At 34.7% G+C, this 18,839-nt stretch overlaps 1 protein-coding gene across 1 annotated transcript; it reads right to left on the minus strand.

Annotated features, from left to right (window-relative positions):
- Positions 1-6,092: 6,092 nt before the first annotated feature.
- Positions 6,093-14,670, minus strand: LOC132164119 (GTPase LSG1-2-like). Its single transcript, XM_059574543.1, has 7 exons — positions 14,278-14,670; positions 13,645-13,746; positions 13,474-13,560; positions 10,374-10,467; positions 9,231-9,287; positions 7,435-7,514; positions 6,093-7,340 (listed from the first exon to the last, which is right to left on the minus strand). The coding sequence occupies exons 1-7, from the start codon at positions 14,499-14,501 to the stop codon at positions 6,236-6,238; spliced, it is 1,749 nt and encodes a 582-aa protein (XP_059430526.1). The 5' UTR covers positions 14,502-14,670; the 3' UTR covers positions 6,093-6,235.
- Between the last annotated feature and the right edge of the window lie 4,169 nt (positions 14,671-18,839).

Genomic DNA, 18,839 nt, shown 5'->3' on the forward strand with positions numbered 1-18,839 from the left:
GTAGCCGAAAAGGCCAAAACTTGCCCCGAACCGACCCGTGCCCACCCCTAAGTCTATGAAAGATAACTTGAGAGAGTTTTAAAAATAGAGTGAGGAGAGAGAGAGCAAAAATTGAGGGAGCACAAGAGAAACGGACGCACACCCACCCCATCGAAAGTCTATGAAAGAGAACTTGAGAGAGTTTTAAAAACATAGCGAGGAGAGAGAGAGAGCAAAAATTGAGGGAGCATGAGCTTGAGAGAAAGAAAAATGAATTTGGGAAAGAGAAAGCAAAATAGTGAGAGAAGTTTTTCATCAATGCAATTGCCATTTAAAAAGTAAATATTAAACTAAAACCATCCAAATTGTATATAAAACCAAGCGAATTATAAATTTACTAGTAAAAGAGAGTTTGATGGTTCAGGCCGCGGCGGTGGCGGCAGCACCACTTCAACTTTTTTAAAAATATTTTTACTGTTTTTATTTATTATACATATAATCAGCATCCTTACACCTCCAATTCTGCAAAACAATTTATACACGAACAACTTTTTCCTAGAAAAAAATATAATATTAATTTTTTTGGAAAAAATATTTTGTATTTTTGAAAAAGAGTTTTGTAATTTGTTTTAAACATGTATTAGTTGCGGGGTCACAACTAAAAATTGGTTTGGTTAAGAGTTTCAATGGTTAAGATACCTAATTAGGCGGTATCTTAATTTTTATGCATAATAACCTATGATTAACTAATAAGCTGTCTCACCTTGTTAAGGTGGGCAGCACAATTAGTGTTCTTACGTATTTTATTTGATTAAATGAGATACTAATTGATTAATCATTTTCAAAAGAAAAAAAAGAAGGTTAATTGATTAATCAAATAAAAAACAATTAAGAGTTTCATGAGTTAATGAAGTGCCCACTTGTCGCAATTTGCATTGTACTTGACAGATCATGATTTAGACGTTACAATATTTAATTTCGAACTAAGGCAATTAATAGTAAAATTTAAGATTATAATAAGGTGATATAATGTATAGTCTTACCTAATCATTAATACAACTAATGCAGAATTTTTATTTATTTTTTTCTTTATTGCTTTTAAAGCGGTAACTTTTGAATGAATGAACTTAGGTCTGTTAGCGTAGATAAGATATTGCCATATATATATATATATATATATATATATATATTCCCAAATTGCTATGGTTCCATTAATATAGTGATAATGACGTGTGAGCTCATCTTCCGCTTACAATTTTAAAAAAATTGTAAATTTAATTTTTTTTTTTTTTTTATCAAACGGCTTAAAAAATATTATTTATTAAAGATGTGGGTGGGCATGATATTGAGACAGCAAAAAAGAATTTTTGGATTAGGACCCCTTATAATTTAAAAAAAAAAAATTAAAAATTCTCAAATTATGAAATTTAGCCTATTTTTAGTCGTTGAAACGATTCAAAAATGTCACATATTAAAAAAGTGGCAAGTTATCTAAGTAGCCAGAAACAAATTCGTTCCCAAAATATTTTTTCTTCACTTTTGTAAAGATACTTATTAGTCTATAGAAATAGGGGAAAAAAAAAAGAGTTTTTTATTCAAAGTTTTTTTACAACATGAAGAGCAAAAACCCGATAAAAATATACTCAATTCTCAATTAAAACATACTACTTTTTTTAAAATGTGACATTTTTGAAGCGTTTCGACGCCTAAAAAGGCCTAAATTCCGTAATTTAAAAATCTACATCATAACCCAAAACTTCAATCTCAAAAGGCTTCTTTTTCAGAAAATTGAAAGACAACTTTTGGCTCAAACATTTTTACAACATAGAGCGCAATAGCTTAAAGAAACTATTCTAAATTCTCATGGATAACATGACATATTTAAGTAACATTTTTCAAATAGTTGGATGAATTCATGTAACTTTAAAAATTCTGCCATATCTATATATCAATGCCCCCACTGTTTGTATGTACAATTAATGCATGGTTTATATGTAGGAATAATGAAGAAGTTGATGGTTGATAGTTGATAGTTGATAGACAAGTACAGTTGGCAACAGAATGGAGGTGCTTTCAATTATAGTCCATTTGTTTCACAAATGTATTCTATCGTCTTGACTCTTGAATGTTTCCCTAACTGACAAAAACCTATGGAATCTTTCACCGACATTCTTTCCTATTTCTTCCATTTTAAACATCAGACAGACAGACCCCAATGACAGCACACTTCGTTTGTTTCACACCTCTCTCTCTCTCTCTCTCTCTCTCTTTAAAATAGTGTGTGAATAACTTCCTCCAACTTCTTTCTTATTACTTTACTTCACCACCACTAGAGATTGGACATATATATAATATGTTTTCTAAATAACAACTATATTTTTAGTTAAACCGCTCGTAAATTCATTTAAAGAGCATGATGCATTTAATTAAATGAGTTGATTATAATGGATTTATATAATTTTATACACATATCTCGACATGACTTGAACCCAACATGTAATATAAAAATTGACAATTTTTTGATGTGACTTGTCAAGCTAACATAAAACTAATATAAAATTAGTGTTTCCTAAACAATTCTTGGTGGTTGGATACATTGGCCTTGGGAGAGTATTACTATGGCAGAATGGATTTTAATTTAATTTACTTTCTCCCCACACGTCCCTCTCAATCTTTGTCTAAAAGATGCTCATCATTTTCAGATTGAGAAGTACTATACATCCCAAATTTTATTCTTAAAAGTTGGTTTCCAAATGATGTGTTATCATCTTATGAGATTTATTATTTTAGGAAATGTGTCACCAACTCATAAGATGGTGACAAATTATTTGGGAACCAACTTTTGAAACAAAAATTTAGGATGTTTAACATTTTTTTCTTCTTCAGATTTATGCGGTCGTTCCTTGTGATGGTATTTGCCCAACTCGCAACAAATTGGTCCATGAAAATCTTATCCTACTTCCTAAATGCAATTTACTTAGCCATGATCAGCTCAAAAGGATTCCTCAAAAATGATTTATGAAAAATATTAATAAAAATCATAATAGGGGTTGGTTCAAGTAGTAAGAATTTTAGTCTTGGTGACATCCCGATTTCCCTAGTGGGTTTGGATCTCAATAAGCACGATGTTAAGGGAATAAGACTCATGCCTGTTAACTTCTACTCACTAACTTCTTACGAGTATGCCCTTGACGGGACTTGGGTGCAAGGTTATGGCTCGACTCTTCATCGATTTCCTACCTCTATGCCCTTGGTGGGATTGGGGTAAGTCTATATAGTTGGATTTGTTTTGAGGGAGCATTTGTAAATTTTATATGGTTTAAAGTTTAAATTCCCTTCAGTGCAAACAATTCATTTGGGCCATGCTCACGGGCAAAACTTGAGTCTTATCCGAACTATATAGATGATGCGTTTTACATAGGTTTAAAGTTTGCCTGACAGAGATGGATACATGAAATGTAGGGGTGAAAGGTCAACCGGTTAGACAGTTACAATTAGTGGTTATTGGCTAAAACCTACTAATTGTAACCATCTAAGCGGTTAATAGCCCTAATAATTGCTAACAGCTTTTTAAAATAAAAGGAAAAAAAAAAGTATATATATGCAGTTAGCGGTTAGCGGGTAGTTATTAACCGCCCACCTTTTCACCCTTAATGAAATGGCACCGCCTACTCCCTAAAGTTCGAATTATTATCAAGTACATCATTCTGCCTGCCTTTCGTTAAACTTCTAATGTTTTTAGTCTTAATGTCTTATCACGTCATATCCAATCAAAAAATAACATGTGTCTTACTTAATAAAAAAAATTTATAAATATAAAATATAAAAAATTAAAAATTAAAAAATAAAAGCAAACATATAGTTAAGGCTTCTGTAGTTTGTGTCATTCGTCCTTCCTATAGAGTTAAGGCTTGTACCAAAAGCAAACATATAAAATATAAATATCAAACTTGTTAAATCTTGAAACATTCCTTCATAAACACATCATGAAGTAAATCTTAAAATCCCTGTTTGCGTCTTTATGTGTACACTCATTGTAGATTTTGGCTGTCATTAAAACTGGAAACTCCAAGGAGGAGACTGCAGTCGCACGGGCCACAGAGTACTGGACCCACAAATAATATAACTTCACAATAATAAGCGTGTCGCGCATGCGAGTGTGCGACGATGCTTACGTGCTAAGTGCGTCTAAAGCGTCGATGCGACGCGCATCTACGTATTAGGTGACACCACAAGCATGTGTATAAAAAAAATAAAAAGAAAAGAAAGGCGATCCTTATAAAGCACGGAAAAAATTTCAGAACTTTTCAGTGTTGAAATATTTTAAATCGGAGGAAAACTTTAATTTTCATGAAATAATTTTCAATAAGTTTAGCCATCTCCTATTGCCAATCTGGGGTGGTGGTCTGAATCCGATCGCTCCCAAAATTTGTATTTTATATTTTTATATTAAAAAGAGCATGTGCCTTCTTTTAATTGATTATAACGTGACATCATTATTAGAAATTTAACGGGAAGTAAATTGTATGATCTATTTGATAAGGATTGAAACCTTATATTCAATTATGGGCCCCCCTTAGTATCTTTAGATATTGGGCCTAGTCTACCAATTGGGCCATATATACATCACACGTGCCACCTTGTCTCGCATGAGTGACCGGTCCAATTTTTTCAACCTAATATTTATTTGCCCAATTTGCAGTTAACATTGGGGGAGGAAGTAAGAATTATGGAATTGTCTAGCCTTCATATTTCAAGGTATGTTCTCTATAAAGATTGGACGTTATTATCTAATCCTTAATTGCATGTCAAGAGACCCAATTGAATACTCTGATAGCACCAAATCAACTTTCTAAAGACAACTTTCTAACGTGATTTTATAACACTAATTTTTATTTATTTGTGGTCCAGAATTTTTCGACCATCAAATTATTTTACAACACCTGTGAAAGAGTTTGTAAAGGTAACGGGCATGCGTGAAAGGAGTTATTATGAAAGAGAAAAAGAGGGGAGTAGATTATACATCTTTGCCCTTCTGTATATTATACATATTGATCTTGTATTATTGTGAGGCGTGAGCGACGCCTTCCCTGTGGCAGTATACGCAAATATGGACGCATGCGCGATCAAAATTTGACGAAATTATTATTTTTTGTCTTTTAGCTTCTGCCGGCGTTTTCAAACTCCCTAACCTAACCAAAACCAGAGATAAAGTTGAACACGTGTAAATCCTTGATCAGGTTGGGCAACACCTTTTATTATTAATATTATTATAAAAAAAAAAAGTTATTATCATGATTAGCTGATTCAGCTTGATTCATATATATATATATATATATATTACGAATAATGTTATTTAATAGACTAATATATTACAATCATACAACTGATCGGTAAAAATCAACTTTTAGAATAGCAAGAGCTTGTAAAATAAAAAAATCAATAGACTTATATCACGAATAGACTGATATAAACAAATAAACAAATATATCAATTTAATAGACTGATATATTACAATCATACAACTGAACAGTAAAAATCAACTTTTAGAATAGCAAGAGCTTGTAAAATAAAAAATCAACAATAATTTTCACTGTTACAAAATTCTAGTCGTATAATAAGTCTACGAAATAGTGTTTCTTTATTAAAAGTCAAGATACTTCAAAATAACTAGTCAAAATTATAATTAAAGTTTCGTATAATTATTTATAATATAATTTTATGTGGGATTGTGCATTCACTTCATAATTCACTTATCTACGATCCAATATATCACAACTGAAGCAATGTAGAATCACTTATATAATCTAATATCATCTAGTACACAACTACTATGAAACTTATAATCCACCCATCTAATATGAGATTTAACTTTTACAATCTAGAGTATCACAAATTTTAATTATATTTTTCCCGTACAACATAGCTCAAACGGTATCAAAACCAATCTAATAACACTACAACATAAATGAAGAAAATCAAGTCACATATTTGGTGCATGAATTATAAGGGTGTGTATATATCAAATTGCACATTAGGTGCCTAAATAAGATGTTATATTGGGTAGGTGAATTATGAATGCAAATATAAGTAATTGTAAAGAGCTCTGATAATAATTTTTGAGGTATAATGCATCTATGAAGTCATAACTGATATTTTCCTTCCCAAGATGAAATAGTCCATATATGCATTACCATATGCAGGCTAGAAATTGCTGTTACAAATAGACAAACAGTACAAAAAACAAAAACGATTCTCACCCAACTTTTACAGGACCTGTATTCATTGGCTTCTGATAGACTCTTACTACTGGCATTCCATCACCATCATCATTTCCAACCCTCCACGAGCGATCCTTTTTCCTCTGAGGCTTCTTGTGTTGTTTATGAGGTGCCTTAGGCTTCTTAACTGTCACCCTTTTGGAAGCAAGGCCATTAGCCATATCAAAAGAATTGAGATCATCCAGCACATGCTCAAGAATAGGTGCATCTTCACTTTGAACATCTTCAGTGTTTTCAACATCAGATGAATCTGAATCATGTTCTTCAAACGAGCTCGGTTCTACACCATTTTCTGAACCAACTTCCTCATCGGAGATTCCGGGGGGCATTTCATAGTGGCGCAACTTCCCATCAATGTAATCCTTCAAAATCTGGCGGGCAGCTCTAGTTTCATCAGGCAGTCCACTAGAGGCAACATACCCACGAGAGGCACAATAAGTTCTTAATAGTTCAGATGCCAGAGGGGGTCGGGTCTGTGGCTCATATGGCTTTGGTTTTGGCAGCTTGATGTTGTACACATCCTCAATGACATGCCTAGGAACTCGATCGGCTACTATCTGCACAGCCTCCCTGTGCTCAGTCATCCGATCAATAGGCAACACCCCAGAAGCAATCATTTCATATCTCGAGCTTGAGAAGGATGGAAACACTAATCCGGGGCAGTCACATAGGGTCAGCTCATCAGACATAATCAATGTTTGGAAATGCTTAGTCTTCCCTGGAGTAGAGGTGACGCCAGTCCGCTTCTGGCCCACCAAAGCATTAATTGTTGAGCTCTTCCCCACATTAGGATAGCCAACAAATCCCACAACTACATTCTTTGATGCAGAACTTTCTGCAGCATTTCCACCAGGAGACTGAACATTAGATGAGCCCGATTTCCCCCTCCTCGTCACTATCTCTTCTGCTTCCCACTGTAAACGGGCCAAAAGCTCATCCCTTCCATATATTTTTGTATCAGGATTATCCATCTTCTGCTCATCACTAAACCATTTCCCTTCAAGAGCAGCAGAAGCAGCTTTAGCTGACCAGAACACGAAGAGAATCTCATTAAGGCGAAAGTATTCAGCCCATTTCTCCCTGCAGGCAAAGCCAATCAATGAAAGTTTTAACAGGTTAAAACCTGAAGAATTGATTTGCCACAGCAAAGACTCGACAAAGTAGATATACTAACCTGACAGAAAATGGTAAGAGATCTGCCTTATTAACAAGAAGCAATGTCCGTTTGTGCTCATCAATCTCTCGTGCATATGCCTGCATTCAAAGAAATTCAATGTCATGCCCATATTGATATGCAGTCATGAAATCATCAAGTGAAAAAGGAGGAAGTAATTATGTTTTGTAGGAGTTTATTCACAGATGACATAGATATGTCCAGGCATTTTTTTTCATCTCTTAGTTCTCTGAGTACAAATAGAAGTTAGATCCCTCCACTGTGAAATTACATTAAAGCATCACAAAAATGAATTGTACCACCGGAAACAAGTCCAAGTTCTTCACTACATAAACCAACTCACAACATTTATTAATCATGATTCATGAAAATGTGCAAACAGTTTATATGAGAAGCATTTCAAACGATCATTGAGAATTCATTAATTAGGCGGGGAAAAAATTGAGAGGAGAAAGAGGTTAAAAGAAAGTTGTCTAGTACAGGATGGTATTACTCCTTGGAATAAATGGTAGAGCCAAATTGCACCAACACCACCCCGGCATCCCCCTCTAGCCAAAGTTATCAAGATTTTGATGTGCTCCCTACTTATAGAACTAGCCTCCTCGAGCAACATATCAGCACCCCATTCTGCCTCCCTTCCAGTAATTTGTTACATAATCAGACGGCCACCCAACCCACATAAAAGAATACTCCCAGTTCAACAAATCCTAATGTATTTGAAAACGAAGCTACACTCTACTCAAAACAGAGACTTGTTTAACAAATTGTAGTGTCTTCTGTATGTTCCGTGATATGTTCTAGAAGAATATAGGGAGGGAGAGAGGGAGTGACTGAATTAACAAATCTATTTCTCAAACCAAAATGTTAGTAGAGTTAATTAAAAATCTGAATGAAATTAATCTTTCCTTTTGTTTCGTCATGTTCCATACAAACATATTCATTCTATCTAAAATAACTGGTATCAAGATTTAAAAAGGTTTCTAGAATGAAACTGATATTCTAGAGCAATTTGGATGTTCTGAAAGATTCTAACCATTGCTGATTATCTGTTTAACAAAGCCACAATACCTTTCTTTACTCCCCCAAATAAAAATACCCGGCTGCTACCCCTACTTGGCGCAAAACTTGATCAAGACCGTAAAGACTCATCTTTTTATTAACTTCTTTTTTTTAGGTAATCAAGCAAATATCATTAAAAAAGTGTGAGGTGCCCCTAAGTACACATAGAGTATACACAAGGAACAGCAAAGCCAAAAAAAAAAAAAAAAAAAAACCCAAAAAAAGGAGAAGCACCACGACACCCACAAAAGAAACCCTAAAACCACACAGAAGCCCTAAACCCGCATAATAGCCCAGCCTTTACCCCGGCTAGAACCATTGCCTCAAGCATCAAAGTTAATAAACATTCCAAATTTTTAAGCTCTCTCCTCCCCTTCAGAGTAGAAGCAGAACCCACAACCTCACGACGTTGTCCCTCTTCAAGGAAAGTCAGCAGATCCAGAAACCTTTTCTCATTCCCCCCAAAGGAGATTCCCAGAGTGGGAGTGAGTCCCTTCGCACTTAGCACTACCTCGGAGTAGCCGTCATCCCCCATCTTTTTAATAAATAAACTTTGAACTGTCAAGATAGTGTGTGCTTGAGCCATAGAATTTTTTTTCAAGAAAATATCTAAGATTTGCTTAAGGTTATCTCAAGTCTAGGAGAGAGATCATATTTGAAGAAGAAAAAAAAAGGCACAGTGAGGACCAGATCATGTCCGATGGATTATTTTCTAAACAAGAGAAAGAAAGCATTACCTCCAGATCAAGACAGCGGTAGAACAGTGGGTCTCGAGCATCAACAACCATTACAAGCTGAAAACGACAGAATGAAATCAGCATTAAACCAAGGTCAATCATATAGCTTAGGACAAATATTTTTGATAAGTTGATAAGCACTTATCAAAAATCTTAATACTAATGTAGGAAGAGCAGAATATATATATATATATATGATAAGTAGTATTCTGGCATGTTATGAAATTATTTACTGCCTTGATGCAAACATATCTGTTTAATAGAGTAAGAAAATAATCAAAATAATTTGCTTTAGCCCAGGAAGATTTTCATGCACAGAGCAATAGTGTTTCCAATGGTGGTTGAGAAATACTATTTCAATTACAACCCCAACTAAATGCAGTAATGCAGGGGTGGTCTTTATTACTAATAATTAACCAATTCCATTTAACAATGAAATATCCCTGTTAACGTCTTGTAGTACCTTTTGACATCTGAACCATTAAGAAAGCAATGTGGAAAGTCAATCAAAATGTAAAGGTGATACCACATACAACTACCAAGGCAGTTGAGTAACAGATAAACCAAAAACAATATGCGCTGTGCACGGCTTTGCTTACATGTCCAGGATACTTCCAGGGCCATTTGATAGTCTGAGAATATATGACCAGAAACGTGCAAAGACACGAACAGCAATTTATACTCATGGATCCCTCTCTCATGCATATTCTTCATTAGGCAGTTTTTGGAAATTCATAATACTCTAAGATGCTGAAGTTGGTTAAACTTTGAAAAGCTAATAATGTTTATAATGTGGTTGATAATTGAAAGGAACTTTAAATTAATTTATCTGGAGTATAAAGCTTTTTTTTTTGTTTTTTGTTTCTGCACTCTGTAAAAGCATCTTCAAACTTCTAAGAAGGATGCTCCTCCAAATATCTACATTCATCAACTGATGGAAAAGCTAAGCATTTAAGGTATCTACACTTTTGTTTTCCAGACCATTAAGGGAAATCAGTTGGACTAACTGCTTTGGGATGTTCATGCATATATCTGTAGCCTACAGTATTACAGCTCAACAATTAGAACACTACAAATAAATTGTTTTCCTATTGTAAAATGAGAATTTTTTATGTCACATCCTTAAAGACAACATAGCATTACCAGATCACTGCGTTCGAGCACCCGCCACAACTGTCTCCAGATATCCAGATTCTTCTCAAAAGGAGTAAGAACAAGCTTCTCATTCTCCTCAAGTCTGAAGCAAATACATTGCTATAAGAATGCTAAGTACATAAATCAGAACAATTATATTACCCATCATACTAATCACAAAAAAAAAAAAAAAAAAAAAAAAGACAATTACCCCTCATGATATATATGAGTCCAAAATGACTTATCAACCAACCAATAGCACAAAGACATAAATAATGAAAATCTGAAAAGCCACACTTAAAAAATCTATCAGTATGTGAACTTTTATTTGAACTCAAAAGGCTTCAGAACTCAAAATCCCCAATTTAGTGACAGTTTGCAAAATAATCTGGAAATGAAAAGCAAAACTAACCTATAAAATCAAAGCCAGTTTCCCACGACTGCATTATTTTTATTTTAAAGAGTGTTTCATACCCACCAATATCCCCCCTATGATGCATTGTCAGTCTGCCATCTAATTTTATTAGATACATTGAGATTGGTTTATTACTTATCAAAAAAAAAAAAAAAATTATTACATACATTGAAAACAAAGGCCTTAGACCGGCAGGACCTAAGATTCCTCCATGTATCACAACATCAAAGTAAGAGAAAGAGATCAAAACACTATTGTTTCCTGATATTACTTTATTCAGAACTATTTTGCAAAAATCCTAATGAATTTATAATACTAGTTATTTTACACTACCTAAAAGAACCAATGTTCTTCTTTTAACTTCGGATATTATATTTGGTTGGAAGAAAAAATCACGTTGTAGTGTACCATAAGATCAATGTTTTAGTTTCAAGTCCATTGGATAATGGATATTATCCACATTAAGTTGTAATAAGTTTCAATAGTTCAAGGATATTAGGAATTCCTTTTGTTTCATCTTCATATATATATATATATATATATATATATATATATATATATATATATTCATCTTACTAGAAAGCGAAAAGGGGAGCAACCCAAGTAAACAAGAAATATACAAGAGGGATCACCAACTAGGGAAAAGTAGAAGAACACGAATCCAGAAAATCTAAGACACTAGAAAAATGAGAACTAGTGTTAGCCACCACCCAAAAATAAAAAGATTTGAACATAATAGTTTTTAACTCTTAACACCGATCTCTCAGAATCTTTGAAATTATGAGCATTATGCTCCCTCAAAATACACCACATTAAAGCACAAATGAGCCAACCTCCAGGCATCTAAATTACAGCGGCTTCCACACTGACCTCTCCAGTTAGTCAACAACTCCACCACCCCTTGGGGCATGACCCATTCTAAACCAAAATCCACCCACTGCACAATGGAGCAAAAGATGATTTATGGTCTCCCCACATTTCTTTCACATCCAGCACCAATCCATCACCATGACATGCCTTTCTCAAGTTATGTGTATAAATGCATATATGTGTATATCTAAATATCTCTTTTAGTATATTTTATCTACCAAAGCTTTAACTAAAATGAAAATGATCATTGCTTATGTTTTTTCTACACACTACATGAAAGATAAAACTTCACCGTTGATTGTCTATTTAATTACACGCTAGTATAGGCTTTGCAATTTCTTGATTATTATCTTTTTGTTAATAGATTATGGTTCTATATAATTTTTTTATTTAATTAGAATACAGTTATAATTTTGCTATCGCCTAATTGTTTTTTTTATAAGTAATGTAAAAATTATTAAAAAAGCGTAAGGTGCCCCCTAAGTATACAGGCTGTATACACAGGGAGCACCCACAAGCCCAAAATCCATGATAAAACTTCTTAGTTGTTGTTAAACACCATTAGGATTCTTCATTCTTTTTTTTTTATAAGTAATAAGAAGTTTTATTAAAGAGAGAGAAAAGTGTGTGGCGCCCCTAATTACACAGGGAGTATACAAAGGGTAGCCAAAGCTAACCCATAGAAAAACCCCAGCAAACCCACCCAAACATCCTCAAAACAACCCCCGGAGATGTAGAATCATTCATTCCTCCCAACAATGGATGTAGAATCATCTCTCAATCTTTTCAACTTTTTGCATTTGTCCCACAAGCATCATTGTTTAGCTATAAAACTTCTTAGTTGTTGTTAAACATCATTAGGATTCTTCATCCTTCGTAAAATTGGATGTAGAAACATCTCTCAATCTTTTCAACTTTTCGCATTTGTTTGTAAGCATGAAAATGTTTACAAAATCAATTATTTGAAATTCTTATTCACTTTCCAATGATCTCAAAGAGGTAAAAAAAAGGGAAAATATCACTTGTCATGTTAGTAATTTTTAATGCCATCATGTATGTCTTTTTATTAACAGGTATTCTGCTACTTGCTTACTAAAGCCAAGGTCTTCACGAAGTTCCTAGCCTTGGAATAATACGCTTTTAGCTCAGTAGATGTCCCTTCCCCACAAATAGGCCTTCAAGATGCAGTCACCATATGGAAACATGAGTGGAGCAATTTCATTGCTTTGTGGTTATCTTGAGTTTTGTTCTCCTCTATCTTTAAGTTCCAACGACTACAGGCATGTTGAGCTTAATTGACCTGTCTGCTAGTCTTGCCAGACATGCAAATTGTCGTTATAATCCCTGTCCAGCTTTCTGCTTTTACCTTCTTCTTTTTTATGTATCTTTTTTCATAATTAATACTCACTCCTCTAACAAAAAACAAAGGGAGAATTTAACTGAAATTATGAGTTGGGTCACCCAATGCAACACAGCCTTTTAGTTTACTTTTTGATAGTTAATCAAGTGCATAAATAAAAAGCGTGGGGCGCTCCTAAGTCCACCGGGAGTATACACAAAGACACCGTGCAAAAGAAAACAGCAACCTTTGAGTTTACTTCCCAAACTAATTTTCTAGTAAAATAAAAAGATGTAGATTGATCAATTAAAAAACCACCCACCCAATATCTTGATACTCATTTTTAGTGAATGTTTCCCCCATTTCATCATAAAATGTGGTATATAGGAACAAATATCTTGATACTCATTTTTCTGATTGCATGTGTGCAAGTGTGTTGGTGTCCACATTAACAGACATTATAACTTCATGATACATATCCTAACCTTGCAAGGCTTCGGCGCCATGCTAAGAAAGATTTTCTTTCATTTGTGTCAAGCTCCTCCACAGACATTCTGGCATTCCATGGTGGCCTGCGGAAAAAGGATAAACTTTTCGACTAATTCAACAAATAATGCTCGATTAAACTTAAACTTGGTAAGGGAAGAAACACATGCCTCCGTGGAACTCGGAGACTGGTGGCATGCAGCATCTCCTCTATCTTCTGTTGCTCTCTCCTTTGCTCGGGCGTCATGTCACTGGTGCTAGTTTTTGCATCCCTACACCCACACAACAGGCATCAGAGAAAAATCAATTGCAAATATAACAAATGGGTGAGCTTAAAAAGTTTCCAAGTCGCAAGGAACAGAACAAAAAGGAAATCATTAGAAAAGACATGCTTCGAAATGTAAAATTTCTGAAACTAAAAGATATGAAGCAAATTTATTGTCTATGACCAACCTATCTCACTTAACAAGATGTTCTATCGAAATCATTGTTCTTTGCATTCCCATTCGGCTTCGCAATGTATGCTTGTAACATTCAACACTAGAACTAATATGACATTATTAGAGTTAATTTTTTTCCCCATTTGAATGAAAAGTGAAACAGCAACACCAAATTCCTAAGGCAACCACCAATTTTGAAGGCCTAATTGCACTTTCCCAAATATGTAAGTAATCAATATTTGAAAGAAGAAAACAAAAATCATCAATTAAATTCGGTATTTCGACTAGACAAAACTCAAAGAAAAAGAAAGCAATAACAGGAACGATGATAATAGAGGGGGATTGTGAAGAGTAGAAACGCACAGGCTGATGAGGAGGTTGGGGACGGGGTGGTCGAGGGAGAAGGCGCGGTCGGCCTCCTCAGCCTGCTCGATGACGGCTTCGATGTCGCTGACCTCCGTGAACGATTCCAGAACCTTCTTTTGCTGGGCCCTGTAGCTGCTGCCCTTCTCCTTGGACTGCTGGATCAGCTGGTTGTGCTGCCTCACCAGAGCCCTCCCCAGCCCTGTCTTCTCGTTCTTCCCCATCTCAAAAGCTTCAGCAACCGATGCTTTCCTGCTTTCTCTTCTCTCTCCGCAACAAACCCTGGGAACACCAATTTGCCGAAAGAAGCAACTTTCTCTCTCCTTGGTCGACGACGATGAATATGGGGATTAAAATGCGATGGCGGTGGAGGGGGGCTGAGTTGAAAATAAAGAAGTGTTATTTAGATTTTTGTCGAGGGTTATTTTGGTCGTCTATTATTATGCTTTTCTATTAATCGAAAATAAATATTCCTAAAAAGAACTTCAACCCTTCTCTCTAAAAGACTCTAACTATCATCCATTTTTATTTTTATTTTTTAAATTACTAACCAAATGTCAATATTTTTTTCAAGATCAGCAAAAAGACAAAAATAACATTCACCTAATTACATATTTTTTCGCCACATATACTCTTTTTAAACATGTGGCATCCTCTAATTCAAATGGGAGGCTCCCCAATTAGAGGGCAGACCATCCACTAATTAATTGTGTAAGAATATTATACTCTTAGGAAACTTACACATCTAGAAATGAAATGTCTTTATTTGTTAATGTGCTCTGAGTAAGGGTGTCAACCCGATCCCGGTTATCAGTTATTGTCCCCGGCAACCGGACCGGGGTACCTGGTTATTAATTTTGAACAACTGGAATTGGTAACCGGGTACCCGATTAACCGGTTATGCAATAACCGGCCGGTTCCATAAACACCTATAATCCATCTACTACCTTTATATGATTCTTGACTTCCTTAGGCATGTCCGGTGGTGGGTTTGGAAAGGGGGGCAAATCAAATTTCTACCTCTTCTCCGATCTCATACCGGCAGTAGGTTTTTTGTTATTATATTTAGACTTCTTTTGGTTTATCTTGAAATCGATCTCCCCCTTTCCACTACCATAGATTCCCTACAAACCATTCTTTGGCCTTTGGGCTAAGAAAGCAGAAATCATGATCTTTTCTTCGTCAAACCCTTGTTTCCTTGGGCTGTCCATAGGCATGGTCATGGGTTTCTTTATAACCTTTTCCTTGATCAATCTTTCTTACTTAGAACATTTGCCTTTTCTTCTTCAAACTGAATAGCAGCAACTTCAGCAACAACAATTAAATAATTCATGAGGCAGCCACTTGAGATCTACATACCCTTGAAATGTTTCATCGTCAAGTAACCCATATTCACTTCTTCCTTCTTCTCGATCTATTACGGTGACCGAACAGTGGAAAGGGCAAGATGAGAGAGAGAAAAAAAGAGGGCCCTAACTAGGAGCTTCGTTGCTTTCCTTTCAAGGGGAGCATGTAAAATTAATTCTAACAAATGAGAAAGAGAGATAAAATAAAATAAAATAAAATAAAAAATAAAAAGGCTATGAAGACAAAGGATGATAAAGTCCCTATTTATAAGAAATGAAGATTCCTAAATGGAGAATTAACTAGTCGGTTAAGTAAAAGAAGATAATTACTAATCCTAATGGGAAAGTGTTTTGGTAAAATATAATCCAAAAAATAAAGGCTTTCATTTTTATTTATTTTGTATTTCTCATTTTCCTTTTTTTGTTGTGGAGAGGGATCTTTCCTCTTCGGCTACAGTGGTCAATTACCAAGATTTAAATTGGCCCAAAATGATCAATAAGTTTAAGTACTACTAGTTAATTAATCTAGGAAAAAATGCAGTTTACCTCCCTGAAGTTTCAGGAGTTTTTTAATTTTAACCCTAAAGTTCAAAAATTGGCAATCTACTCCTCTGAAGTTTCAAAAATTGGCAATTTATACCATCTATTTAATTTTTCTGTCAAAATGGACGGAAATCTATGAAATTACATCATTACTCTCAAGCTTTTTTAAAAAAATTTCTGTCCAATTTAACAGAAAAATTAAACGGAAGGTTTAAATTGCCAATTTTTTAAACTTCAGGGGGGGTAGATTGCCAATTTTTGAAATTTAGGGTTAAAATTGAAAAACTCCTGAAACTTCAGGGGGGCAAACTGCATTTTCCCCATTAATCTAATATAATTGTTGGGCGATTGGTATAAAATTATCTTTTAACCTACTTAAAATTACTTCATTAGTTTTTATATCTAAATAAATGGAAACAACAAATTGGCTATTAATCACTTTTATTGGTGTAAACCTACTAATTGTAACCAGAAAAATCATGACAATAATATTGTTCAAGTTTTGTAAATTAGTGGACAATATTGTGTCTCAATGTGATAGGGTATTACACAACCATTAGATCTAAGGCAAAACATAAACATAAGCCTCTGTGACCATATGTTCAAGCTCATATAATAGTAGCATACGACTCAAGGTTGTCATATGATGCAAGTGTTGTTCTTCTTATTTAAGAAAATCATATATAAACATTTGTTCATTGAAGCAATCTTAAAACATATTATAAAAACTCAATAAGCTCACGACAAAAAATAAAACAGACATAGTCTGAATCTTAGCTCTATGTTACTGCAATCACATTATATAAATATGTTAAAGTCATAATCTTTACACGTAAATCCTAATGATATGATAAAAACCTTAATCCTACTTTAAAAACCTTATAAACCTATTATAGAAGCAACAAATGTTTGCACCTAGATATACGAACATTCGTTCACCAACGGACGAACGTTCATTCATCAGGGTCAATCAATTGTTTGTTCCTTGGCAAATACTACAAATTAAACCTAAATACCTATATTCATACAATAATACGACTCTATCAAAACATAAAAGGTTTGAACACAATGTAAACTAAATATTTCATGCATCATGTGAGTTGATGTTTACATCTTTTTCCCAAAATACTAAAAGGTGATAACTTTTAACCATTTTTATTTTAAAGGAAAAAGTACATATACCCCCCTTAAGCTACTACCTGATTGTCAATGTCCCATTTAAACCATCAATTGTGTTAATGTCCTCCATAAATTACTAACAAAATGTCAATGTTCCATTTAAAACTAGCAAAAAGATAAAAGTTATTACTGTAGGAAAACGTGTTTAATGGCTTGTATTCTATACGTGTATAGTTAGCTATTTTAGGAAATTTTGTAACAGCCTGTATTCCTAGAATTAGGCTGATTTGGTTAATGTCATATTTTGTTAGAATATCCCATAAATCATGGGATCTGAAATAACCTAATTAGTTTTCCTTTTCTGCTGCTAGGGTTGATGTATATATCTAACGTTTTATGTATTATTCAAATTAATGAAGAAAATTCATCCACGAAGTGTTTCTCAGTTTGTGTCATGGTATTAGAGCTTTAGGCTCTTTTCTGGGATTAAAAATCTCTTCACACAGGCCTTCATTGCCAAGACCATATTGTTGCTTCTTTGTACTCTATTTTACCCTGTTTTTAGTTCAAAAACAGAGTATTTTTGCACTTTTTCTGTTTAGCCTCCATTGCTGAAATTTCTTAGAGCAGTTTCTGATCTTAGTTCTACCTTTGCCAGCCTTCATTGCTGGTGGCTTCCGTTTCGAGTGATCGGCCTTAATCGCCAAGAGATCATTGTTTGTGAAGAATGTCGGAGGCTGCAAAGACGACCGCTACAGCACAATCGGAGGAGATTGTTTGATCCCAACAACCCGAAGAATTGCAAAATATCCAAGCAGCATATAGGCTGAATGGAAAAAACTACCTCAAATGGTCTCAACTTGCCCGCACCATGCTGAAGGGAAAGGGAAAGATCAGCCATTTCATGGGTACGGGGCCGAAACCAGGAGATCCTCATTTTGAAGCATGGGATGAAGAAGATTCCATGATTATGGTGTGGCTGTGGAATTCTATGATTACTGAGATTAGTGACACATGTATGTTCTTGGCTACTGCCAAGGATATTTGGGATGCGATTCAACAGACATACTCGAAAGCTAGAGATGCGGCTCAACTATATGAGGTGAAGGTGAAGACGATTGTAGCAAAATAAGGAAGTAAATTTGTTACTGAATATGCCAACCAATTGAAATCTTTGTGGCAAGAACTTGATCATTATAGAGTGATAAAAACCAAGTGTCTTGAAGATGCCGCTGTTTTAAAGGATTTCATCGAGCAAGATAGAGTCTATGATTTTCTTGTTGGACTTAATTTAGAATTTGATCAAGTGAGGATTCAAATTCTAGGCAGGCATGAAGTTCCGTGTTTTAATAAGGTGGTGGCACTGATTCGAGGTGAGGAAAGCAGAAGAGGTCTGATGCTTAAACCACAGAACACGGACAGCTCGGCTATGGTGGCTAGTAGTGGCAATAATTCAGTCACAAATATGGAACGAGCACTAGTTTTTGAAAATGGGAGACCTAGTCAGTTAAAGGCCCAGAACCGTGATTACAAGGACAACTTGTAGTGCACATA

The sequence above is a fragment of the Corylus avellana genome, chromosome ca10, assembly GCF_901000735.1.
Source record: "Corylus avellana chromosome ca10, CavTom2PMs-1.0".
In the NCBI taxonomy this organism is placed as follows: Eukaryota; Viridiplantae; Streptophyta; class Magnoliopsida; order Fagales; family Betulaceae; genus Corylus; species Corylus avellana.

Coding starts and splice junctions, on each gene's coding strand:
- LOC132164119 (XM_059574543.1), bottom strand. CDS start 14,501: ATGGGGAAGAACGAGAAGACAGGGCTGGGGAGGGCTCTGGTGAGGCAG. Junction 10,468..13,473: donor TGGCGCCGAAGCCTTGCAAG/GTTAGGATATGT, acceptor TATTTGCTTCAG/ACTTGAGGAGAATGAGAAGC. Junction 9,288..10,373: donor TGCTCGAACGCAGTGATCTG/GTAATGCTATGT, acceptor TGTCGTTTTCAG/CTTGTAATGGTTGTTGATGC.